The sequence below is a fragment of the Eptesicus fuscus genome, unplaced genomic scaffold (assembly GCF_027574615.1).
Source record: "Eptesicus fuscus isolate TK198812 unplaced genomic scaffold, DD_ASM_mEF_20220401 scaffold_52, whole genome shotgun sequence".
NCBI classification, from domain to species: domain Eukaryota; kingdom Metazoa; phylum Chordata; class Mammalia; order Chiroptera; family Vespertilionidae; genus Eptesicus; species Eptesicus fuscus.
Genome location: NW_026557626.1, coordinates 526,752 through 551,639, shown reverse-complemented (window position 1 = coordinate 551,639; position 24,888 = coordinate 526,752). Strand labels below are relative to the sequence as shown.

Sequence of the window (24,888 nt, the reverse complement as noted above, 5' to 3'; positions counted from 1 at the left end):
AAGAGTTTGTGGCTAGCAAAGGTTGGTTTATGGGTTTTAAGGATCGTGCTAATTTGCATAATCTTAAACTGACAGGGGAAGCTGCTAGTGATGATGCTAAAGCAGCAGGTGATTTTCCTAGTGCATTGGCTGAGATCATTAGGGAGGGGGGTTACTGTGATAAACAAGTGTTTCATGTGCATGAGACAGGCTTGTTCTGGAAGCATATGCCTACACGTACGTACATTGGCAAGGAGGAGAAGACAGCATCAGGCCATAAAGCCAGCAAGGAGAGATTGAGTTTGCTACTTGGGGCTAATGCTGCTGGTGACTTCAAGCTGAAGCCCTTGGTGTGTCTGGCCGAGAATCCAAGGGCAATGAAGGGCATATGGAAGGGTCAACTACCTGTCATCTGGAAATCTAACAAGAGGGCATGGGTGACACTCAGCGTATTTGAGGACTGGTTCACCAACCATTTTGTGCCAGAAGTCAAGGACTACTGTGCTTCAAGGGGGCTGCCCTTTAAGGTGTTGCTAGTGCTGGACAGTGCCCCTTGTCACCCTGCTGATTTGAATGACATTCATCCAAACATCAAGGTGGCTTACCTTCCACCTAGCACCACCTCCCTTCTACAGCCTATGGGCCAAGGTGTCCTTGCCTCTTTCAAGGCCTACTACCTCCGAAGGACATTTGCTATGGCTTTTAGGGCAATGGAGAAGGATAAAGAGTTGACTCTCAAGGACTTTTGGAAATCTTATAATGTTCTTGCTGCTGTAAAAAACATTTCTGATTCTTGGGATGAAGTTAAGCAGACGAACTTGAATGGTGTTTGGAAAAAATTGTGTCCCCAGTTTGTGAACGATTTCCATGGCTTTGAGGATTCAGTTGAGGTTGTCATCAAGAATGTTGTTGAGTTGAGTAAGCAGCTTGATTTGGAGGTGGAGGCTGATGATGTCACAGAGCTGCTGGCATCTCATGGAGAGGAGCTGTCTGCCGAGGACCTCACTCAACTGAAAAATCAGTTCATTGAAGATGAAGACACACCAACCCCAGAGCCCAGGAGATTTACAAGCACGGAATTAGCGAGGGCCTTTGCCATGATAGAGGATGGCTTGGCAAGGTTTGAGGCTCAGGACCCCAACAGTGACAGGTACACTAAGGCTGCCAGAGGGGTCATGGATAGCCTGCGGTGTTACAAGGAGATTTGGGAGGACAGGAAGAAGGTATCCCTCCAGACTATCCTCGAACATTATTTTAAGAAGGTGGAGAGGCCTGCAACAGATCATGTACCCTCTGCCTCATATGCTTCTCCAGACTCACCTGACCCAGCATCTCCAGCACCTTCTGCAAGTTCTGCTTCTCCGGACTCATCTGACCCAGGATCTCCAGCACCTTCTGCAGGTTCTGTTTCTCAGGACTCACCTGACCCAGGATCTCCAGCACCTTCTGCACGTTCTGCCTCTCCGGACTCACCTGACCCAGTATCACATGCATCTTCTGCAGGTTCTGCCTCTCAAACCTCCTCCCCACAGCAGCCTAGTGTAAGCCTGTCTTTCCCCACTTTGCAACATCCAGTGTGCAAGCCAACAACAGTCAAAAAGGTAAGTATAATCCAGTATTTACCCTTATATGTACGTATGTCCTTTATGCTTTTTATTTTTTAGTTACCACTAGGGGCCCAGTGAACGAAATTCGTGCACGGGCGGCGGGATGGGATGTCTCTCAGCCCAGCCTGCCCCCTCATACATACTGGAAGCGCTCAGGGTATGTCCTACATCTGCTTAGGTCCGCTCCCTATATGGAGGCAACTGGGCTGATCAGGGGAAGGCACCAGCCCCATCACCCCGCTGCTGCAGCCACCGCCAGCCACTGCGACCGCAACCACCAAGGTGTTTTCATCAACACGGACTCCAGTCCCTTCATCATGAAAAAAATGACAACTTTCTTTAGGCATTTTCAAGATGTGTGTTTCATAGCATATGACATTTCTTTCTTTTTTTTTTAATCCTCACCTGAGGATATGTTTCCATTGATTTTTAGAGAATGTGGAAGACAAAGGGAGAGACAGAGAGAAACATCAAAGTGAAAGGAAAACTTTGATTGGTTGCCTCCTGCATGAGTCCTGACCTGGGTCCTGGCCAGGGAGGAGTCTGCAACCTAGGTACATGCCCTTGATCAGAATTGAACCCAGACCCTGCTGTCGGCAGGCCAATGCATTATTCACTGAGCCAATCCAGCTAGGGCAGGATATGACATTTTTTAGCCCTCAAGCAACGGACAATTTTTTTCTCCAGGAGTGTAGTGGAAAAACCCTAGATCCCCTTTTTGGATTCTTATTACCCAAGTTACTAAGAATATTACCAGTGGCATACAGGGAGCTTAGCCAATGAGCAATCAGAAAAGGTACATATATCAAGTAGATTAGAAACTCAGTTCACACCGATCTCCGGCTCTGCCCCTGCTGGGACCTAAAGTCTTGGGCCTGGGCAGGTGCCATCCAGCACCCTCCAATCACTGGCTCTGCCCCTGCCCAGTCCTAAAGCCTATGGGGCCCTCCAGCTCCCTCCAATCACTGGCTCCCTCTCACTCTGATCACTGGCTCCCTCTCGCTCCAATCTCTGACTCCCTCTCCCTCCAATGGCTGGCTCCCTCTCTCTCCAATGGCTGGCTCCCTCTCGCTTCGATCGCTGGCTCCCTCTCCCTCCTATGGCTGGAGATCATATGCATGTGCAGGGTAGGTAGTATGGCAAAGTTGGAATCTCAAGAGAGAATCTTATCATGGGCTGTACTGTCCCCATTATGACAGGATATGAACTTTGAGGACGTGGCCATTGCCTTCTCTCAGGAGGAGTGGGAGATCATTGATGAGGCTCAGAGAAATCTGTACTGTGATGTGATGCTGGAAGTGTTTGCACTTGTATCATTCATAGGTAAGACGACAACTCTCCTAGTGTCCTGAAGTGATGCCCACTCCTTATTTATTCTCCAGACTTAGCACTCTCTCTCTCTCTCAAAGCCGGACCATGGGCTCAGCTCATTTCCCCCACTGTCTTGTCAAATGGGCTGTGGCTGCCAGTGCTGAGCTGTGCAGAGAGCCCTGAGCAATAGACTCCATAAACCTCCCTGACACCATTTGCCTCAGAAACTGCAGGAAGTGTCAGGGTGTCAGCATTCTTACAGACCGCTTAATGGGTCCCTCCTGCTCTTCCACTCCAGGGAGGGTGACTCTATCCAGTTCCAGTGCTTCCAATTCTGCACCTTTCCTGTCAATAAAGACCCTGTGTCAGTTATCTTTATATACATGAACCAGGGGCTGTTCTTGTAAGACCCTCCAATTATTGTTTGTAATATTACCTTCCCTGGATACTATTGCAAGCTGAATGCTATGGGCAAGTGATGGCTACTCAGTTCTCTTGTCTTTTCATTCATATTCAGAATATTTAATTTGTACATACTTCTAGAAAAGGAGGTGCAGCAAGAACCCTGGGTTTCTCCAGGGTGAACGTACTGAATGGTCATATAGGATACTTGCCCAGCTAAGTGGCAACTGGGGGGGAGTATGACGTAAGGATGGTGTTCAGATTATACCAGGAACCTACTCCTGTCCAATAGTGTTTGATGCAGGTTCCAATGGCCACACCTCATTTATACCTTTTACACACTTGACATTTTGCTGACTTGTCATTTCATCGGTGGCTTCCTAGCATTGTCTACCTTGGCCTTTCTGTCCTTTTTACATCACTTATTCCTCTGTACATCTCTTTCTGCAGTATACTACAACATGGACCTATGTAAGTGTTATAAGTAGCACATTCATGCTTAAATACCTCTGAAACACCAGCTACTTGTTTATTGAATTGTATTTGGAATCAGATGTAACCAGCCTTCTGCATAGCTTGCCCATGTCACCAGCAGAGAAGATCTACTGAATGCTGTTTGCAGCAGAATGAGCTGCACAGTCCGCTTCTCTTTCATGTGGTGCTTGGCATGTTTTGCTCTATTTCTGTTGAAGTCTCTCTTGTTTTGTGATCTTCAGTGGTCAAGAACTTCACAGTTGCCTCTTATTAGTTCATATTTCATATCTTTTATTTCAGCCAGTTGCATGAGACCAATGTATTATGTGCAACACAGTTTTATAATGGGACTTCCCTCTGTCCCCACAGTCAACATTCATTTCCTCATCATTCCTGTTTTCAGGTCCTTGGCATAAAATGGATGATGCGGAGGCCTATTCTGAGCACAGTGTGTCTGTAGGAGACTCTCAGGTCAGGGCTTCCAAGATAGCCGCAGCCACCCAGAGGACCCATCTGTGTAAGCCGTGCTTCTCAGTGTTAAAAGATATTTTGCACCTGACTGAGTTACAAGTGGCATACTTTGAGAAGAATGTGTTCTTAAGTGATACATGTGTGAGAGACTTGTGTTTCAGTACAAACCCTCACCAGCACCAGAAGGATGCCAGTGGAGAGAAGGCCTGGAAAGAAGATATGGAGAGAGCTTCGCTTGTGACAACTTGCTGGTTCTACTTCTCTGGGGTGCCTGAAGCTAGTACTGAGGTTGGGGTGGACTCCCCAGTCACCTCAGGGCTTCCCCAACACCAGGCCACTCTGAACACTGAGGAACCACACAGTAACAATGAGAGTTCACAGGAATGTCTCAGTGGAAAAACACATCACAAGTGGGTTCAATGTGAAAGAGCTGGCAGCCAGAAACAAAAAGTTGCTTATCAGAAAGGTCTCAGCTCTAGAGATATGATTAATGAGTCTAATAAATGTGGAAAAGTGTTCAGACAAATCCTTAACCACCTTGAACATGGGAGAGTTCACACTGTAGAAAAGCCCTGTGAGTGTACTGATTGTGGGAAGGTCTCCAGAGAAAGCAATGATCTCATTAAACACAACAGAGTTCACATTAGAGAAAAGCGGTATAAGTGCAGTGACTGTGGGAGGTCCTTCAGTAAAAGGTCTGACTTCACTAGACACCACAGAGTTCACACTGGAGAAAAGCCATATGTGTGTAGTGACTGTGGGAAGTCCTTCAGTCAAAGATGTCATCTCACTAAACACCACAGAGTTCACAGTGGAGAAAAGCCATATGAGTGTAGTGAATGTGGGAAGCATTTTAGTCAAAGGGCTAACCTCATTGTACACCACAGAGTTCACACTGGAGAAAAGCCATTTGTGTGCAATGAATGTGGGAAGCATTTCAGTGACAGGGGTGCCCTGACTATACACCACAGAGTTCACACTGGAGAAAAGCCATATGGGTGTAGTGAATGTGGGAAGCATTTCAGTGATAGGGGTGCCCTCACTAAACACCACAGAGTTCACACTGGAGAAAAGCCGTATGAGTGTAGTGAATGTGGGAAGCATTTCAGTCGAAGGTCTAACCTCACTAAACACCGCAGAGTTCACACTGGAGAAAAGTTATAAATGTGCAGGGAATGGTTTATTTTTCTCACTTATTATAAGAACGCTAAGGGGCTCTATGAGACCCTTTCCATGAATGTAAATCCCTTTTATGGAAACATACACTCTGTTAGATTCCTCATAAATTTGAGGTACAAGTGAGACTTGAAGGACCTGCATTGTACTTGCTAACATGCCCAGACCTACCACCCAAATGATGTCACTGTCTCTTTGTCGCTGAAGAGATTTCACCTCTAACACCTGACTCACCTGAGAAGTGTGTATCGGTCACCACCCCTGGGTGCTCAGGGGAATGTATTCTGTGTTATCACTTCTGCTGGAAGTCATTATGGTTCCTCCACGCTCTTGGCAGTATCTTCATTCATTTCCCTGTGACTAGAAAATGGACCTGACCCAGGATTCATCCAGAGCACCCCTTCTCAGCTAAGAAGTGCCCCTTCTTTCAGGGACATAGTGGTACTCATATTATGCTTTGATAAATTGGGGGGGATTCTTATTCAACCTGCAAACCCCTTGTTCTCCTGTGCTCTAGTTTGGAATCTTTTTAAAGGTATTTTTACATTTGTACCTTTCATTTTGGTTTTATTCACTGCCACAGGTGATTTCCAAACACAAATGTGATCTTTCAGCATGTAGAGATGAATAGATATTGTGTTTATCCAAAAGTGTATGTGGTTTGAAAGGGACAACATACTGTCAGAAATCACTTTTTGTCCAATATTGGCTTATTATTTACTGTGGCCCATGGCCTGAAAAGAAAGACCACGTGACTTTGTGCATTTAATTTTCAGCCTAGTGCCTCGATTATTGGTGAGGGCAAAGGTCAGTCTGTAGATGAGACCTTTGCTCTGCTTCTGTGACCAATATGAACCATGTTCTCTGTTCACAGTATGTACTACATAAGCCTCAGCAATGTTTAGGGAACCTGCTCTCCATGTCCTGCCAAGGAGACATGTGCCAGGAAGTATGACATTTCATAGGCTGGTGTCATTTGTTGTAAGTCTCTGAGGTGGAAGCACAATTAGGACTGAAACACTGGTTCAATAGTGAGTGGGGAAGGCTCCAGGAAATTCGGTGATAAGTGCCTCTTCTGAACATAAGGCCACAGATGTTCTGGAGCCTGTGGCTTGTGTGGCCTTTATGTGCAGACATTCTCAGGACCTCCAAAACTGTTTCATGTAGCTGACATCATTGGCTGAATAATCTAATGGTGTTGTGTATTCCCTGGCCACTCTAGGTGTTCACATAATGTAGTTGCTCAACAGGCAAGAAGTCAAAGGTAGAGGAAGGATAACCCTGCCATCTGTCCCAGGATGCCTTTTGTACGTGGTCAGCATTCCTATTGAATTTGATGGCAATAGTTTTTTTGTTGTTGTTTTTTCTATGACATACTTTTATGATTTCAGAGAGAGAGAGAGATCAATGAGAGAGAATCATTGATCAGCTGCCTCCTGCATCCCCAACTCTGGGGATCAAGCCCACAACCTGGGCATGTGCCCTGACATGGCATCAAACCAGTGGCTTTCCGTTGATGTGATCACGCCCAAGAAAATGAGGCACAGTGGCCATGGAGAGTTTATATTTTGTGTTCTTCTTTATTAACTATTGTATTATTTTCAGTAGCAGCAACTTTAAATCTACTTTGCCACACACTGTATTTACTTCCAGTCCTTTTGTAATCTTTCTGCCTCCCAGCCCTCCATGCAGACATTGATTTACCTTCCTGTACAATAGAGTCGTTCATATTTTTCTTAATTTTATTAGTACTAAAAGGTGTATTCTCTTTAAGAAACACTGGCTTCGTTCATCCTACACAGATATTTTGAGATTCAACACTAATGTTTATGTAAATATTTATTTCCAGGAAATATTGTACTCTATGGGTAACCACTTTAACTATTGAGCTGCCTATGGTTTCAGTTATTTCTATGTTTGGGGTTTTATAAGTAAAACAATTGGGAATATTGTGTTGAGTTCTTTCTACAGGTGTATGTGTTACTTACCAAACTGTTCCAGTGTCCGTGAATGTGTTATATTTTAACATATGGGGAACTGTGATCTAAAATGGTCAATCACTTTGCCTCCCGACCCACCCACAGTCATGAACATTCCATTTTTCTGCAACCCTGCCAGCACATGTGAATGTTAATCTTTTTAAATACTAGCCCTATCAGCGAGTATTGTTAACTTGCTTTTGTTTTCATTCCATTTCTGTAAAAATGTTCGATGGTGATCATTTCTCATGCATTTCTTTACATTGTCTTTATCTCCTTTGTTAAAATGTCTTCTCAGGATTTTTTGTCTACTTTAAAGTTAATTTATTATCCTAACCAGTAGGAGGATAGTGCAGTCTCTAAGAAATATGTTTTAATTTCACTCATTCCTCAATGACTCTAGTGGCTTCTTTGCCATATGGAATTATTGCTTTTGAATTCTAAAAACAATATACTTTTTCTCAATTTTTACCCTATGTACTATTTATAGCCCACTTGTACCATACACTTAAAAGTTTAATCTGCATTGTTAACATCCTCCACCAGTGTTCTTTAAGTCCAAGCATTTAATAATACATTAATGAAATCTAGGTTAGCAGTAGTTGACAATTTCACCACATTCAAACTGTCAAAATGATGGCATTGCACATGGCCATAAGATATTTCAGTAGTACATCATTATATTTTACTGGTGACCAGGTACATGGATGCGTGAACGTTGAAATTAAATTAATCCGAAAGTGTGTGTTGGGGCGGGACTTGGTGAGATTGGCCCCACACTCCCTAGTGCCAACCTCTCACAGTCCCTCCTTGGCCGGCGGTGCTAAGGCTTGAAGGGCATCTATGTAATGGGTGGGGTCCCTCAGCCCCTGGTTTGATTCCAGGGCAGGGCACATGCCTTCCTGAATCCTCTGGAGTCGTCTTGCTGGGGGTAGATGATTGCTGTTTCTCTCCTTCTCCCTTTCAAAACGAGGGCCTGACCTGTGGAGATTGGGCTGAAACATGCTCTCCGACATCCCCCGAGGTGTCCTGGATTTTAAGAGGGCAGTTCTTGGTTGACACAACCCAGAATCACGCTCCCTCCTCTCTGTTTCTGGGGTGCCTTACCTGTGAACCACTGCTGTCAGGTAACCACAACTCACTCAGCAGATCCTGTGTTGAGCGTCTGCCCCCTGGTGGTCATTGCAGGTCACAGCTCCCTGTCAGGAAGTTGGGCGGTTGCTTAGCCTTTCATATAAATAGACTAGTAGCCCGTTTGCACGAAGATTTGTGCAATAGACCTTCATTCACCTGGCTGCCTGCACCAGTTTTCTGACGGTACCGGGGACCCAGGCCTTGGCTGTGCCCACCGCCTTCTGCCTTCTTTCAGGGTCCCGGCTTGGCCCTGGGTGGTGGCCTTGGGCTCGGCTGCACCCAGCATCCCTGCGACCCGATCGCAGGAGCGAGCTGACCCCCCTGGTCGGCTCGCTCCTGCGATCGGAACAGGCACCCGGCTGGCGCCCAAGGCCCAGAAAGCCCCGGGCGGCTTTCCGGGCCTTGGGCTCCGCCGCACATCATAATTAAAATGCCAAGAGCAAAAGACAAAGAGAGACTGTTACAAGCAGCAAGAGAAAAACAGTTAGTTACCTACAAGGGAGCTCCCATACGATTATCAGCTAATTTCTCAACAGAAACCATGCAGGCAAGACGGGAGTGGCAAGAAATATTCAAAGTGATGAATAGCAGGAACCTACAACCAAGACTACTCTACCCAGTAAAGTTATCATTCAGAATTGAAGGGCAGATAAAGAGCTTCACAGATAAGAAAAAGCTAAAGGAGTTCATCACCACCAAACCAGCATTATATGAAATGCTGAAAGGTATTCTTTAAAAAGAGGAAAAAGAAGAAGAAAGATAAAAATTATGAACAACAAATACATATCTATCAACAAGTGAATCTAAAAGTCAAGTGAATTAAAAATCTGAGGAACAGAATAAACTGGTGAACTTAATAGAATCAGGCATAGAATGGGTGTGGATTGATAATTCTCAGGGGGAAAGGGGTGTCTGTGTGGGGAGTATGGGAAGAGACTGGACAAAAATCATACACCTATGGATAAGGACAGCAGGGGGGGGGAGGTAAGGGCAGAGGGGGGGTAGGAACTGGGTGGTGGGGAGATATGTGGGGAAAAAGGAGAAACAATTGTAATCTGAACAATAAAGATTCATTAAAAATAAATAAATAAATAAATCTGTGAAACCATCACACATGAAACACTTATCTGTCTCCAATAGACACAGTGGAGCAGAAATAAATTTACAATTTTGAGCACCCAAAACATAGAGTTTATACTTTTTAAAAAGCATTTTAAACATTACTTTTATAGATTCTTTTTAGCTACAATGGAAGGAGAGGGAGAGAAAGAAACATCTATATTAGAGAAATGTATTAATCTGGTGCCTCCTACTCTCCCCTACGGGGGTGTGAGAAGGGCATGTGCCCTGACCTGTTCTAGTGACCTTTACATGTGGGAGATGATGATGCCCAACCGACTAAGTGACACTGTCCAGGGCAGAGTAAATTTTTGTATTATTATTTGTTAACTATTATGTTAATTTCCATACCATCAACTCTAAACCTTCTTTTGGCACACCCTGTATTTACCTCCTGCCCTTTCATAATCTCTCTCTCTCTCTCTCTCTCTCTCTCTCTCTCTCTCTCTCTCTCCCTCTCCCTCTCTCTCTCTCTCTCTCTCTCTCTCTCTCTCTCTCTCTCTCTCTCTCTCTCTTTCCCTGCTCCCTTCCCCAGTCCTCCTTGCAGGCATTGATTTTCCGTCCATTACAACACATTAGTTCATATTTTTTAAAATTTTATAGGCACTAGAATGTGTGTGCTCTTTAACAAATATTGGTTTCCTCCATGCTGCACAGGTATTTTGAGATTCAACACAAACGCTTAGGTGAATAGTTAATTTTTATTGCTGAGTAGTATTGTGATCTGTGAATTACCACTTTAACTATTGATCTGTTTATGATTTTGGTCATTTGCAGGGTTCGGATATTTTAAATAAATCTGCTGGGAATATTTGCGTTCACTTCTCTATATAGATATATGTTTTACTGATCACAATGTTGTTGTGTAGGTGAATGTGTGACATTGTAAGACATGTGGAACTGTGATCTAAAATGGTCATTCTCTTTGCGCTCCCACCAACCCACAGTAATAAAAATCCCACTTTTTCTGCAACCTTGCCAGCACATCCAATGATTAATCTTTGTAAATACTAACACCATAAATGAGTATAATATTAACTCCCTTTCTTTCTTTTTCTTTTATTGATTTTTTTACAGAGAGGAAGAGAGAGGGATAGAGAGTCAGAAACATCGATGAGAGAGAGACATTGATTAGCTGCCTCCTGCACAACCCCCACCAGGGATGTGCCCGCAACCAATGTACATGCCCTTGACCGGAATCGAACCTGGGACCTTTCAGTCCGCAGGCCGACGCTCTATCCACTGAGCCAAACCGGCCTCAGCAACTCCCTTTCTTTTTAATTCTATTTACTTAAGATCTTTTTATGGTGAGAAATTTTTCATACATTTATTTACACTACCTTTATCACATTTGTTAAAATGTCTGCTCAGAATCTTTTTACCAATTTTTTAAATGAATATATTACCTTGAGAGCATTATGCTAGGAAAAAATAAGCCAGTCAGAGACAGATAAGTATCACATGATCTCACTCATGTGTGGAATGTAATGAACAACATAAACTGATGAATAAAAATAGATCAGGTGACATAGAAGCATCAAACAGATCTTCAAACCTCATAGTGAAGGTAGGAGAGGGTGGCTGGTGGGTTGGAGAGGTAGGAGGTCAACCAATGAACTTGTATGCATATAAGCACAACCATTGAACACAGACAATAGGGGAGTGAAGGCCTGGGCTGGCGGGTGGGGGTGGGCTGGAGAGGAAAAAAGGAAGATATGTGATGCTTTCAACAATAAAGAATTTTTGAAAATGAAATAAATTTATTAATTTAACCAATAGCAGAACGGTGTGCAATGTAAGACATGTTTGAAGTTCACTCATTTCTCAGTGACTGCAATGACTTCTTTGCTATATGGAACCAGAGTTTTAAATATTGGAACAGAAATTCTTTTCTCAAGTTTTAACCCATGTAGAATTTAAATGCACTTGTACCATACACTTAAAGATTTAATCTGCATTGTTAACATTCTCCACAAAATTTAATAAGTCTGAGCATTCAATAATGCATTCAGTGAGTCTACACTTGTCATCTTTGTTAATATCCCTGGTGTAAATACTCTCATCGTCATGAGGTCCAAACTGGCAAAATGATGGCACTGAACACGTACATGATAAGATATTTCAGTAACACATCATTACATTTTATTTCCAACATGCCGATACAGCAGCACCAAATATGCTCAAGAACTTTCATAATAAAACAGTAAAATTACTGGGATGCATCAAGTTTAAACCTTTCTTAAAGTTTGATTCAAGTAGAATTGATATAACATGAACATTTAAAAACACAGCATACCCTTTTGATGTTTTCATACATGCCTGAAACCAAGTTCCGCCGGCCCTGATCAGAGCCCCCAGAAAATGATGCCCAAAGGTGAAGCCAGTGGTGGTCAGTGGGGGCCTCCATGAGAACATCCAGCAAGGGGTGGCAGAGTCCAGTTGGAAGGCCTGCTGGGAGCATGCCTACCCCCCATTTGGGAGATGGAGGGAGGTCACTGTGGCTGCTTTGCACAACTGAAATTAGAACAGGGGGTCCTGGCTGGTATGTGGGCGCTGTGGCAGGCCTTTACCTTCTCCTCAGGAGGCCTCACAGTTTCCCTCCAGCCCAGGCTGCCTTCAGAAGGGCTGATGGGCAGCCCTTTCAGAAAAATCATTGCCAGCGGGAAATTCACAGCCCTGAATGCACATGAAGAATCCACGGGCTTAAACACGTTTGCTTATTTAGGAGTAAAAGTGCATCTGGAAGGTGCTTTAGTTTACTCACCACAAGGATAGCTCTCCAGAGGAAAAGGACAAACACAGAAATGTACAAGGAGACAGTGATGATGGTCAGCTTCCACAGAATTTCACAAAACTGGCTGGAGGACACAGTAATGGGCAGGATATGCAATAGATGGAATACTATGTGAGATCCTGAGGAGCCTGAGGCACTTATAATACATCTGTCTCAGGAAATCATCTTTCCAATCCCAGCACCAGCCTCCATGTAATCCCCGGAGGATTCTCTGCTTTAAGACAGACTGCAAGTTGGCGACCTCCTGCCTCCTGTGTCACTGGCAATATTTATAGACATTAAAACATGGGTCTCACTGGGGAAAGCACAGTTTCTAGTTCACCATGGGCTCTGCTCACTCCTGTGTCTAAAGTTATGTTGGAATCCCTCAGTAACAGCTTCTCCCGTGGGAAAGTTAATTTTTATCATTCAAAGACTAACCGGTTAAAAACATAAAGAGATGGCTTTAATCAGAAACCATCAGATTTAAGGGCTTAAATAAAAACAAGGTGGGAATCATGACTATGACACTAATAGTGTGTGTTGTGTGTGTGTGTTTTTTTTTTGTTTGTTTGTTTTTCTTTTCTTTTCAGAAATCCGTGATATTTATTCTTTTAGCCTCTTACATGAAAGGAGACAGACTTCCACTGAGTTCAGATGATTCTGACAACTGTTCTAGAGATAGAGGTTTAGATTTAACCATACGTACTTAAAACATAAACAGCTTATTTTTTTAAAATTCTGTCCCAGGAAATTGTTTATTAATTTAAGGGATAGAGAGAGAGAGAGAGAGAGAGAGAGAGAGAGAGAGAGAGAGAAAAGAAAAAAGAGGAAGCATCGATAAAAAAGGAAACATGGATCAATTGCCTCCTCCTTGTCTTTGTGAACAAGAATTTAATTTACAAACTAGTTAGTTAAGTTCCCTTAGCATGAATCAAACAAGCCATCAATTTTTGGGGGTGTGCTTTACGGGAGGATGCTCCAAGACACTGAGCCCCCTGAGCAGGGCAGCATCTTAATTCTTAATGTTTCCTTTAAGAGATTAAAGCATCCAGGTAGGCGTGTGCCTGACCAGGACTGGAACCAGTGAGCTTTCAGGGCAAGCGATGCTGCCCAACCAACTGCAGTGCAATGGCCAGGGAAGAGATTATTCTTGTGTTATTATTTACTAACTATTGTATTAATTTTCATACCTACAACTCTAAACCTACTTTAGTACACCCTAAATTTACCTCCTGCCCTTTTGTAATCTCTCTTTCTGCCTTCCCAGCTCTAAATACAGTCACTCATTTTCCTTTTGTGAAAAGATTAGTTTATATTTTTCATAATATTATAAACACTATAATATGTGTAAACCTTAACAAATATTGAACTCTTTCATGCTACACAGTTATTTTGTGATTGAACACTCATTCTTATATGAAAGGTTTTTATTTTTTATTGCTGAGTAGAACTGTGTTCTCTCAATAACCACTTTGTCTATTGACCTGCCTATGGTTTTTGTTATTTCCAGGTTTGGGGTATTAGAAATAAATTTTCAGGGAATATTGGGTTCAGTTCTTTTTTTTTTTTTTAAATATGTATTTTATTGACTTTTTACAGAGAGGAAGGGAGAGGGATAGAGAGTCAGAAACAGCGATGAGAGAGAAACATCGATCAGCTGCCTCCTGCACACCCCCTACTGGGGATGTGCCCGCAACCAAGGTACGTGCCCTTGACCGGAATCGAACCCGGGACCCTTGAGTCCACAGGCCGACGCTCTATCCACTGAGCCACACCGGTCAGGGCGGGTTCAGTTCTTTATGTAAATGTATGTTTTACTTACTAACTTTAGTAGTGTAGGTGAGGGTTTTACTTTTTAAGACATGCAGAACTTTGACTAAAATGGTTATTCCCTTTGCCTTTCCAGACACCCACAATGATGAAAATTCTAGTTTTTCTTTATACCTGTGAGCTCACGCAATACTTAATATTTTTAAATTGCAGGCCTGAAAATCAGTATAGTGTTAACTTGTTTTGTTTTAAACCCATTCCCCTAAGACATTTTTATGGTGAGCATTTCTTGATGCATTGATTTACACTGTCTTTATCTCTTTGATTGTTGCCAATTTTAAAAATGAATCAATGATTTAAACACGAGGCAGATAGTTCAGCAGCTAAGAAATCTACTTTCTTTCATCACCCCCAGCTTTAACAAGCTTACCCCCAAAAGCTTTTGAACTCATGGTGTGAAATCTTTCCTGCATGAAGCCAAGACCTCACACACCTTAGGCGACCCTGAGGCAGAGCTGTTCTAGGCTGGTTATGTCTGGGCACGGTCCTGTTTTCCGATGGTCTTAGGCGACCCTGCTGGCGGTTCTCAACCTACAGGTTGAGCCTAAGACCATCGGACAACACAGATATTTACATTACGATTCATTAACAGTAGCAAAATGACAGTTAGGAAGTAGCAACGAAAATAATTTCATGGTTGGGGGCCACCACAACATGAGGAGCTGTATTCAAGGGTCGCGGCATTAGGAAGGTTGGGAACCACTGCCCTAGGAGATCTGTCCGTCTTTTGCAGTTAGCCAAGCCTGTGGACGCATCTTGTCCATCCCCAGCCATCACTCTCTCTGCCACAACACTTTTATTCACCTAACTCCATGGCTGGGTTTCTATCCCTGCTCGGCTGTTGAGAAAACTACATTACCCAGAAAGCACTGCACCAGAGTGGGCGGAGCCAAAGGACATTTTGTTGTCTTCGCATCCGGTTAGGGCGGGACTTCCGCCTTCCTCCTCGCGGTGGCCATTTTAAAGTTTTAGGTCTGTTGTTCACAGAGTCACAGGCTTCAGGGCGCTGGACGTGAGTAGGAGGAGGCCTGGGAGGCCGCTCCCTGCGGTGCAGGGTGTGTCTGAGGCCCCTGCAGCCCCAACAGACCGAGATCGGGGTCCCCCTGCCTCCCGGACGCCTCTCCGCTCACAGCGTTCCCGCAGCCTGACCCCCTGAACCCTCCGGCCTGGGGGCCGGCGCCGCTCAGGTCCCGCCGCCCAGGTCCCAGCGTCCAGAATGGTGAGTCCCTGGTGGGTGACACGTGGGTGATGGGGAAGAGGGTGGAAGGCTGCAGTGCCACCTTGTGAGGACGTGATGGTGACACTGAGCTGGGAGGATTCGGGAACCCGGGCCTGTTTGGGATCTAAAGGTAACAAAGAGGTGAGGTGTGGATTTGCGTGAGGAGTTTTACTTTCATTCTCAGAACGCTGGGACCATAGATGGTTGTGAAAAAAAAAGAGGGACATTTTCTGAGGCAGGATTCTAACTTTTCCTGACATTGCTCAGAGGAAGAACAGACTAGAAGACAGGACAGCATTGTGGACAGGAAGGGGAAGTCCTGTAAATGACAAGGGAACTGGCAGGAGTGAGCACTGAGGGCTGAGCCCGGAGATCACACAGGCATCTGGAGGGCACCTGGCCTCCGGGCTGGGCAAGGGTCCTGGGCAGCCTGAGCCCAGAGAGCCTGGTGGTTGCCAGGCTCCCAACAGACCATTATCTTTCCACAAATTCCTGCAAATGCAGAATCGATCAGGTGTACGGGTTTGTGGAGCTTATTTCAGGGCCTCACCCCCTTGTGGCCTCTGAGATAGTAGAGTCCTGGGCCTGTCAGCTGCTCTTGTATCCCGGGGACCTGGGGAATTTGAACAGACACTGAGCCCAGACTCCAAAGGCCAGGAGGAGGCTTCATGGAGTGGGCCTTGTTTTTGGTGACCAGTGTAGTGAGTGTGTGGTCCTCCAGACACAGGTTCCAGAATGTGCAAAGGCTTGGAGTAAAGAGGGAGCTGAATCAGGAACCTGCAGGTATGTTTTTTTAAGTACATCTATATTTTTATTGATTTTAGATGTAGAAAGGATGGGGTGGGGGATGTGAGAGAGACAGAGCAACAGGGATGAGAAAAATAGGGATTGGTTGCCACCTGCACAATCTCTACTCTGGATCCAGCCCACAACCCAGGCATGTGACCTCACACCAGTACATGGGTCTGTGCTCAATAAAATGAGACACATCATCTAGGACAGTGTATCACTTTAATACAGGGGATCACGGTCACATTGTTAATGGTAGTAGTAGTCAGAAGGGACAGTGTGAGCCTGAGGAATGGCTTTCTTCCTGGGGCCACAGTTTGTGAGAAGGGGGTGTCACAACACAGCGTAGGGACAGAAGTTGTCTTGTAGAGTGTGGGGGAGAGATAATCGTTTAGCATTGGCCAAAGCCTTTAAAAGGTGAGTGGACCTGAGATTAATTGGAGACCAAAGAGTAATTCAAACAAGATGAGACTTGAGTCTGGTACATATCAACTTTTCTAAACTCTCACCAGGATTTTCTTGTGACTCTTGGTGTGGCCTGGCTGTGGGGAGCTGCAGTCAGTCTTGTGGATTATCCAAGAGGCTTGAGTGTTCATCTATTAGACTCACTGGGGATGGTGCAGAGTGTCATTGGGGCTGGGACTTGATGAAGGTTAAGTGAGAGTTGTTGGCTGTGACTAGTGAAGGGACACCAAGTGCAGCATCACAGGAGGTGGGCTATGGATATCTGAGATCTGATTGTTGTTCTTGATAGTTGAGGTTGAAGGAAATAAACAGTCATGGAGAGAGGCCTACGTAGCAGAAATCAAGGCTGCCTCTCTGAATGTGGACTATCAGAGTGTGGGTAGTGCTTGATCCTGATTCAATATAGCAACCATCCTCTGACCACACATGCTGAGTAATAAGTAAAAGGCCTGAAGATGAGTATGGGGGCTGGGCCTGTGGCATTGCAGGTGTGAGAGAGGTGTGGTAGAAAGAGTGATGTGCACTCGGAGAGGGAAGTTGAATTAATGGTCACAGCACCATGACATTGACATAGAGTGAATGAAGGAAGAGTCTGTTTCTGGTGGTCCCTGGATGCAACAATAAGGTGAACTTTAGGGTAATTGCCTGTAAAGAGAGGAGTTTGAGTCCTACATTCTAGGTTAAGAGCTTAGGTGCTATTTAACTAACCACCTGTCTTTTGTTGTTGGTTGTGACACACTGGTTGAAAAGAATGACATAGCATTAATCAGTGTTATCCAGGCTTGTAAAGCTCCACTGGCATGGGTAAGGAAGAAGGGTAAGAGGTAAATAGATTATGGAGTTGGTGAACTATAATTTTGGAAAAGAGGGTGATTAGGAAATAATTTATCCACACTACGGCATATTTGCATTTCATTTGAAGTTGTACCTCCAGGAATGAAGCTGTGTGAGAGAAGTGTTGTTCAAGGAACTATGTACAGTGGATAGTACAAAGCAATGGCCTCAGCACATTGGGATTGGGATCAAGAGGGTGAAGTGTGATGCCATGTGTTTGGTGTCTTAGAGGAACAATCTGAGGGACTACAATGCTATTTCCTGAGAAAACAGTATCAAATCACTCACACTCTCTTTATGGCCAACATATATCTAAGCTATATATGGACACCCACTGTATTGATAAGAGGCAGTGTGGCGTACATGGGAGGTCCAGAGCTCAGCTATCTTCTATCTGCACAACTGCCTTAATTGTTGTTGTAAGAAAAATATCAGCAGGAAAATAAGAACACAGTGGGTTTCATGGGATGAAGGGCTGGTATTTTCTCTGATGTGTAGAGTGGAAAGAGCAGATGTGTGGAGGGTGGGTAGTAGGATAGACTTATAATGTTAGGAGTGAATCTTATCATGGTTGTACTGTCCCCATTATGACAGGATGTGAACTTTGAGGACGTGGCCATTGCCTTCTCTCAGGAGGAATGGGGGATCCTTGATGAGGCTCACAGACTTCTCTACCGTGAGGTGATGCTGGAAGTGTTTGCACTTGTGTCATCTGTAGGTAAGACCTTCACATTCTCCCAGTGTCCTGAGGTGATGACCTCTTTTCCTTTATGGCTCAGCCGTAGCTTTCTCTCTCCCACAGGCAGAACATGGTGTCTGCTAATGTCCCTCACTGTACTGTCAAAAGTTCTGTGGCTTCCAGGGATGAGCTGGATGGGGAGCCCTGAGCAAAGGACTCTACACACAACCCTAACACCTGTAACCTCAAAAAGTACAGGAAGTGTCAGGGAGTCAGGCGTCTTGCAGTGAGCTTAATGGGTCCCAGCTTTCCCTTCCTTTTCATGGGAGGCTGACAGTGTCCACATGCGTGGCTTCAACTTCTGCCCTCTTTCTCTAGGTAAGGGTTCTTTGTGGCAGTCTGTGCCGTGTTATGGTCTGTACCTACATGAACCATGTGCTGTTTTTGTAAGACCCTCATTCAGATGTTTCTAATATTTTCTTCCCTGAATACTATAGCAAGCTGTGTTTCTCTCTTCACCTGTTCCTCTGCACTGGTGCCTATGCAGTATTCTGCAACTTGACTTACACATATGTTAAGGGAAACACATATGTGCTAATATTCTTTGAAACCAGCTACTCCTTTATTGAATTTTACTTGGAGTAAGATGCAAGTAACCTCTTGCACAGCTCACACTCATCTTCAGCAGGCAAGTCCTGCTGAATGCTGTTAGTTGAAGGATTAGCTGGAGATTCATATTCTAATCCTTGTGGTGCTTGCCTTGTTTATGTCATATTTCTGGTGACGCCTCTCTGTGTTGTAATCTTCATTAGCCCAAAAAGTCACAAGAGCCTCTTATTAATCCTTGCTGCACATCTCTTATTTTCAGATATTTTCCTGGAACCAATGTGTGATGTGTAATGCACTTTTGTAATGGGATTTCCCACTGTCACCACATTCAACATTCATTTTCTCACCCTTTCTCACTTTTCAGGTTGTTGGCATAAAATGGATGATGAGGTGGTCTGTTCTGATCCAAGTGTATCTATACAAGGAGAGTCACAGGACAGGGCTTCTCAGACAGCTCTAGCCACCCAGAAGACCGTTCTGTGTAAGTGGTGTTTCTCCTTGTTAAAAGATATTTTGCACTTGACTGAGTCACATTCAGCATGCTTTGAGCAGAAAGCCTTCTGTAGTGATGCATGTGTTATAGACTTCTGTTTCAGTGCAAACCCTCACCAGCAACATATGAATGAATGTGGAGCGGAGCCCTGGAAACAAGCTATGGACAGGGCATCCTATGTGAGCAAGTGCAGCTTCTACTTATCGATGGTGCCTTCAACCCACAGGGAGGTTGGGGAAGATTGGCGATACAACTCAGAGCTTCCACAGCATCAGGCCACTCTAAACACCGAGGAGCTACATTTTGGCAGCGGGATTTCACAGGAATTTCTTGATTGTAAAAGTCATCACCAGTGGCGTGACTGTGAAAATGCTACGAGCCACATCCTGAAAGTTGTTCAGTGTCAGGGTGAATTTTCTGGAGAAGTGATTTATGAGTGTAAGAAATGTAGGAAAGTGTTTAGACGATTCCTTAACCTCATTGGACATAAGAGAGTTCACCCTGGAGAAGAGATGTATGAGTGTAGTGAATGTGGGAAGCCGTTCAGTGAAAGAAGTACATTAGTTAAACACCAGAGAGTTCACACTGGAGAGAAGCCATATGAGTGTACTGAATGTGGGAAGTCCTTCAGTGAAAGAAGTACATTCATTAAACATCTGAAAGTCCACACTGGAGATAAGCCATATGAGTGTAGTGAATATGGGAAGTCTTTCAGTGCAAGAAGTACACTCATTAATCACCATAGACTTCACACTGGAGAGAAGCCATATGAGTGTACTGAATGTGGGAAGTCCTTCAGTCAAAGAGGTACATTAATTAAACACCGGAGAGGTCACAGTGGAGAGAAACCCTATGAGTGTACTGAATGTAGGAAATCTTTTAGCCAAAAATCTAACCTTATTATGCATCGCAAAGTACACACTGGAGAGAAGCCATTTGCGTGTAGTGAATGTGGGAAGTTCTTCAGTGAAAGAAGTGCTTTAGTTAAACACCAGAGAGTTCACACTGGAGAGAAGCCATATGAGTGTAGTGAATGTGGGAAGTCCTTCAGTGCAAGAAGTACATTCACTAATCACCAGAGAGTTCACACTGGAGAGAAGCCATTTGAATGTACTGAATGTGGGAAGTCCTTCAATCAAAGAAGTACATTAATTAAACACCGTAGAGGTCACAGTGGAGAGAAGCCATATGAGTGTACTGAATGTGGGAAGCCTTTTAGCCAAAAATTTAACCTCATTGAACATCTGAAAGTCCACACTGGAGAGAAGCCATATGAGTGCACTGAATGTGGGAAGACTTTTAGCCAAAAATCTAACCTCATTGAACATTTGAAAGTCCACACTGGGGAGAAGCCATATGAGTGTAGTCAATGTGGGAAGTCCTTCAGTGCAAGAAGTACACTCATTAATCACCAGAGACTTCACACTGGAGAGAAGCCATATGAGTGTACTGAATGTGGGAAGTCCTTCATTAAAAGAGGTACATTAATTAAACACCACAGAGGTCACAGTGGAGAGAAACCATATGAGTGTACTGAATGTGGGAAGTCCTTTAGTGAAAGAAGTACATTCATTCAACATCTGAAAGTCCACACTGGATAGAAGCCATATGACTGTCGTGAATGTGGGAAGACTTTTAGGCTAAAATCTCACCTTATTAAACACCAGAGAATACACACTGGAGAGAAGCCATATGAGTGCACTGAATGTGGGAAGCCTTTTAGCCAAAAATATAACCTCATTAAACATTTGAAAGTCCACACTGGAGAGAAGCCATATGACTGTAGTGAATGTGGGAAGTCCTTCAGTGCAAGAAGTACACTCATTAATCACCAGAGAGTTCACACTGGAGAGAAGCCATATGAGTGTACTGAATGTGGGAAGTCTTTTCGCCAAAAATCTAGTCTTATTACACATCTGAGAGTTCACACTGGAGAAAAGCCATATGAGTGCACTGAATGTGGGAAGCCTTTTAGCCAAAAAGTTAACCTCATTGAACATCTGAAAGTTCACACTGGGGAGAAGCCATATGAGTGTAGTGAATGTGGAAAGTCCTTCAGTGCAAGAAGTACACTCATTAAGCACCAGAGAGTTCACACTGGAGAGAAGCCATATGACTGTAGTAAATGTGGGAAGCCTTTTAGGCTAAAATCTCACCTTATTAAACAGCAGAGAGTACACACTGGAGAGAAGCCATATGAGTGCACTGAATGTGGGAAGCCTTTTAGACAAAAATCTAGCCTCATTAAACATCTGAAAGTCCACACTGGAGAGAAGCCATATGACTGTAGTGAATGTGGGAAGTCCTTCAGTGCAAGAAGTACACTCATTAATCACCAGAGAGTTCACACTGGAGAGAAGCCATATGAGTGTACTGAATGTGGGAAGTCTTTTCGCCAAAAATCTAGTCTTATTACACATCTGAGAGTTCACACTGGAGAAAAGCCATATGAGTGCACTGAATGTGGGAAGCCTTTTAGCCAAAAAGTTAACCTCATTGAACATCTGAAAGTCCACACTGGGGAGAAGCCATATGAGTGTAGTGAATGTGGAAAGTCCTTCAGTACAAGAAGTACACTCATTAAGCACCAGAGAGTCCACACTGGAGAGAAGCCATATGACTGTAGTAAATGTGGGAAGCCTTTTAGGCTAAAATCTCACCTTATTAAACACCAGAGAGTACACACTGGAGAGAAGCCATATGAGTGCACTGAATGTGGGAAGCCTTTTAGACAAAAATCTAGCCTCATTAAACATCTGAAAGTCCACACTGGAGAGAAGCCATATGACTGTAGTGAATGTGGGAAGTCCTTCAGTGCAAGAAGTACACTCATTAATCACCAGAGAGTTCACACTGGAGAGAAGCCATATGAGTGTACTGAATGTGGGAAGTCTTTTCGCCAAAAATCTGGTCTTATTACACATCTGAGAGTTCACACTGGAGAAAAGCCATATGAGTGCACTGAATGTGGGAAGCCTTTTAGCCAAAAAGTTAACCTCATTGAACATCTGAAAGTCCACACTGGGGAGAAGCCATATGAGTGTAGTGAATGTGGAAAGTCCTTCAGTGCAAGAAGTACACTCATTAAGCACCAGAGAGTCCACACTGGAGAGAAGCCATATGACTGTAGTAAATGTGGGAAGCCTTTTAGGCTAAAATCTCACCTTATTAAACACCAGAGAGTACACACTGGAGAGAAGCCATATGAGTGCACTGAATGTGGGAAGCCTTTTAGACAAAATCTAGCCTCATTAAACATCTGAAAGTCCACACTGGAGAGAAGCCATATGACTGTAGTGAATGTGGGAAGTCCTTCAGTGCAAGAAGTACACTCATTAATCACCAGAGAGTTCACACTGGAGAGAAGCCATATGAGTGTACTGAATGTGGGAAGTCTTTTCGCCAAAAAATTAGTCTTATTACACATCTGAGAGTTCACACTGGAGAAAAGCCATATGAGTGCACTGAATGTGGGAAGCCTTTTAGCCAAAAAGTTAACCTCATTGAACATCTGAAAGTCCACACTGGGGAGAAGCCATATGACTGTAGTGAATGTGGGAAGTCCTTCAGTGCAAGAAGTACACTCATTAAGCACCAGAGAGTTCACACTGGAGAGAAGCCATATGAGTGTACTGAATGTGGGAAGTCTTTTCGCCAAAAATCTAGTCTTATTACACATCTGAGAGTTCACACTGGTGAGAAGCCATATGAGTGTACTGAATGTGGGAAGCCTTTTAGCCAAAAATCTAACCTTATTAATCATCTGAAAGTCCACACTGGAGAGAAGCCATATGTGTGTAGTGAATGAGGGAAGTCCTTCAGTGCAAGAAGTATACTCATTTATCACCGGAGAGTTCACACTGCAGAGAAGCCATATGAGTGTACTGAATGCGGGAAGTCCTTCAGTGCAAGAGGTACACATTCATTACTAGAGAGTTCACAGTGGAGAGAAGCCATATGAGAGTAGTGAATGTGGGATGTCCGTCAGTGAAAGAAGTACATTAATTGAACACCAGAGAGGTCACACTGAAGAGAAGCCATATGAGTGTACTGAATGTGGGAAATCTTTTCGCGAAAAATCTAGTCTTATACATCTGAGAGTTCACATTGGAGAGAAGTGTTAAATGTGCAGGAAATGTTTTGTTTTATTCACTTAGAGTAACAACACTGAATGTGACTGTTTGGGATCTATTTTTCTGAATTTAAACCCTTTTAATGGGACATACATTGTACTATATTCCTCATGTGTTTCCAGTACAAGTGAGTCTTGAAGGACATGCCCAGATCTACTACCTGATACATTTGTAGTTGAAGAGATTTTTTATTGAATTATGCTGTTATGGACTGTTTTACTTTCTAACTCACCAGCCTGCAAATTGCTTACTGTACTCTGTTATGGTTTATGATTTTTTTAGTAAAGACATTTTTCTTTAGTACCTTAACTGTTTTGGTTATTTTCACTTCCAGGTATGATTGTCAAGCACAATTATGATCTATCATCATAGAATTAACAGATATTGTTTGAATCCCAATCTTTCTATGCTTTAGGAGGGAAAGCATAATACTAGAAAATTGCTCTTTGGCCAATATTGGCTTATAGTGCGTTGCTAGCCAAGGCCTTGAAAGAAAGGCTGCTTGACTTTGTGGTTCCAGTTCGCATGTTTGATCCCAGCACATATGGGGATGTGGGAGCCATCAAAATTTTTTTCTCTCTCGTATTGATGTCTTTCCCAATATCTCTCTTCTTCTCCCGCTTCCCCAGTACTTCTCTCTCAAAATATCCTCAGATGAGGATTACCAAAAAATCCAAACATTCACTCTGGTGCCCTGAGATGGGGCCTCTGCCTGCAGAGCCTACCTTTCCTCACTCTTCCCTGCCTTTGCCTGGGATGTTCCCACTGTAGCTGGGCACACTGTGTCCTTCCCAGGGTTTGGAAGAGAGGAGGCCCAGTCAAGGCCCTGGGAGGGATTTGGGTTCTGTGTCTGCCTGAGATGTGCTGGCCAGGGCTCTTCTATCTCCATCCAGAGGTCTATCCAGACTGCTTCTCCCCACCCGCTAAGCACCTGCCTGCTGCAAATGAACCTACTTCTGTATCTGGGGGAAGCCCCTTGATACTTTGGACCCCCAAATCAGTTCACCTTTAGAGAGTCCTGCCTCCAGCCAACTCACACCCCTGAGACCCACTGGTGTTTAAGTCTCTTTTTTCCATTTTAGGGATTATTTTGCACTTTAATTTTATCAACAATAAAGCACTGCTCTCCCCACCTCCTTACCTAGACAGTCCTGTAGGTAGCATGGATGCTACAGGAAATGGTGCTGTATATTTTCAATGGTGAGAACATTCTTCAGTATATGGGAGAAGCATTTCCAGAAGGAGAGGCTTGGTCTCAGTATAATTCCATGTTGGGAGGATGAGTTGTGGGTGCTGTGCCCCATCCCTAAGTTTTTCCTGTGCTTAGAAGACCTGAAATGAGGGGATAGTTCCTGGATTTTGGGGAATAGTGTGTTGCTGGGGTGTATGGTTGAGGGGCAGAGAGTTCG

At 44.0% G+C, this 24,888-nt stretch overlaps 1 protein-coding gene and 1 pseudogene across 1 annotated transcript; both read left to right on the top strand.

Moving 5' to 3' along the window:
* Positions 1-206: 206 nt before the first annotated feature.
* LOC114229551 (tigger transposable element-derived protein 1-like) lies at positions 207-15,545 on the top strand. The gene is made up of 4 exons (XM_054713456.1): positions 207-1,580; positions 2,786-2,909; positions 4,177-4,818; positions 15,391-15,545. Exons 1-4 carry the CDS (start codon positions 207-209, stop codon positions 15,543-15,545), a joined length of 2,295 nt encoding a protein of 764 aa, XP_054569431.1.
* A 4,226-nt stretch (positions 15,546-19,771) lies between these two features.
* Positions 19,772-23,776, top strand: LOC129148477 (zinc finger protein 208-like; annotated as a pseudogene).
* Positions 23,777-24,888: the final 1,112 nt, after the last annotated feature.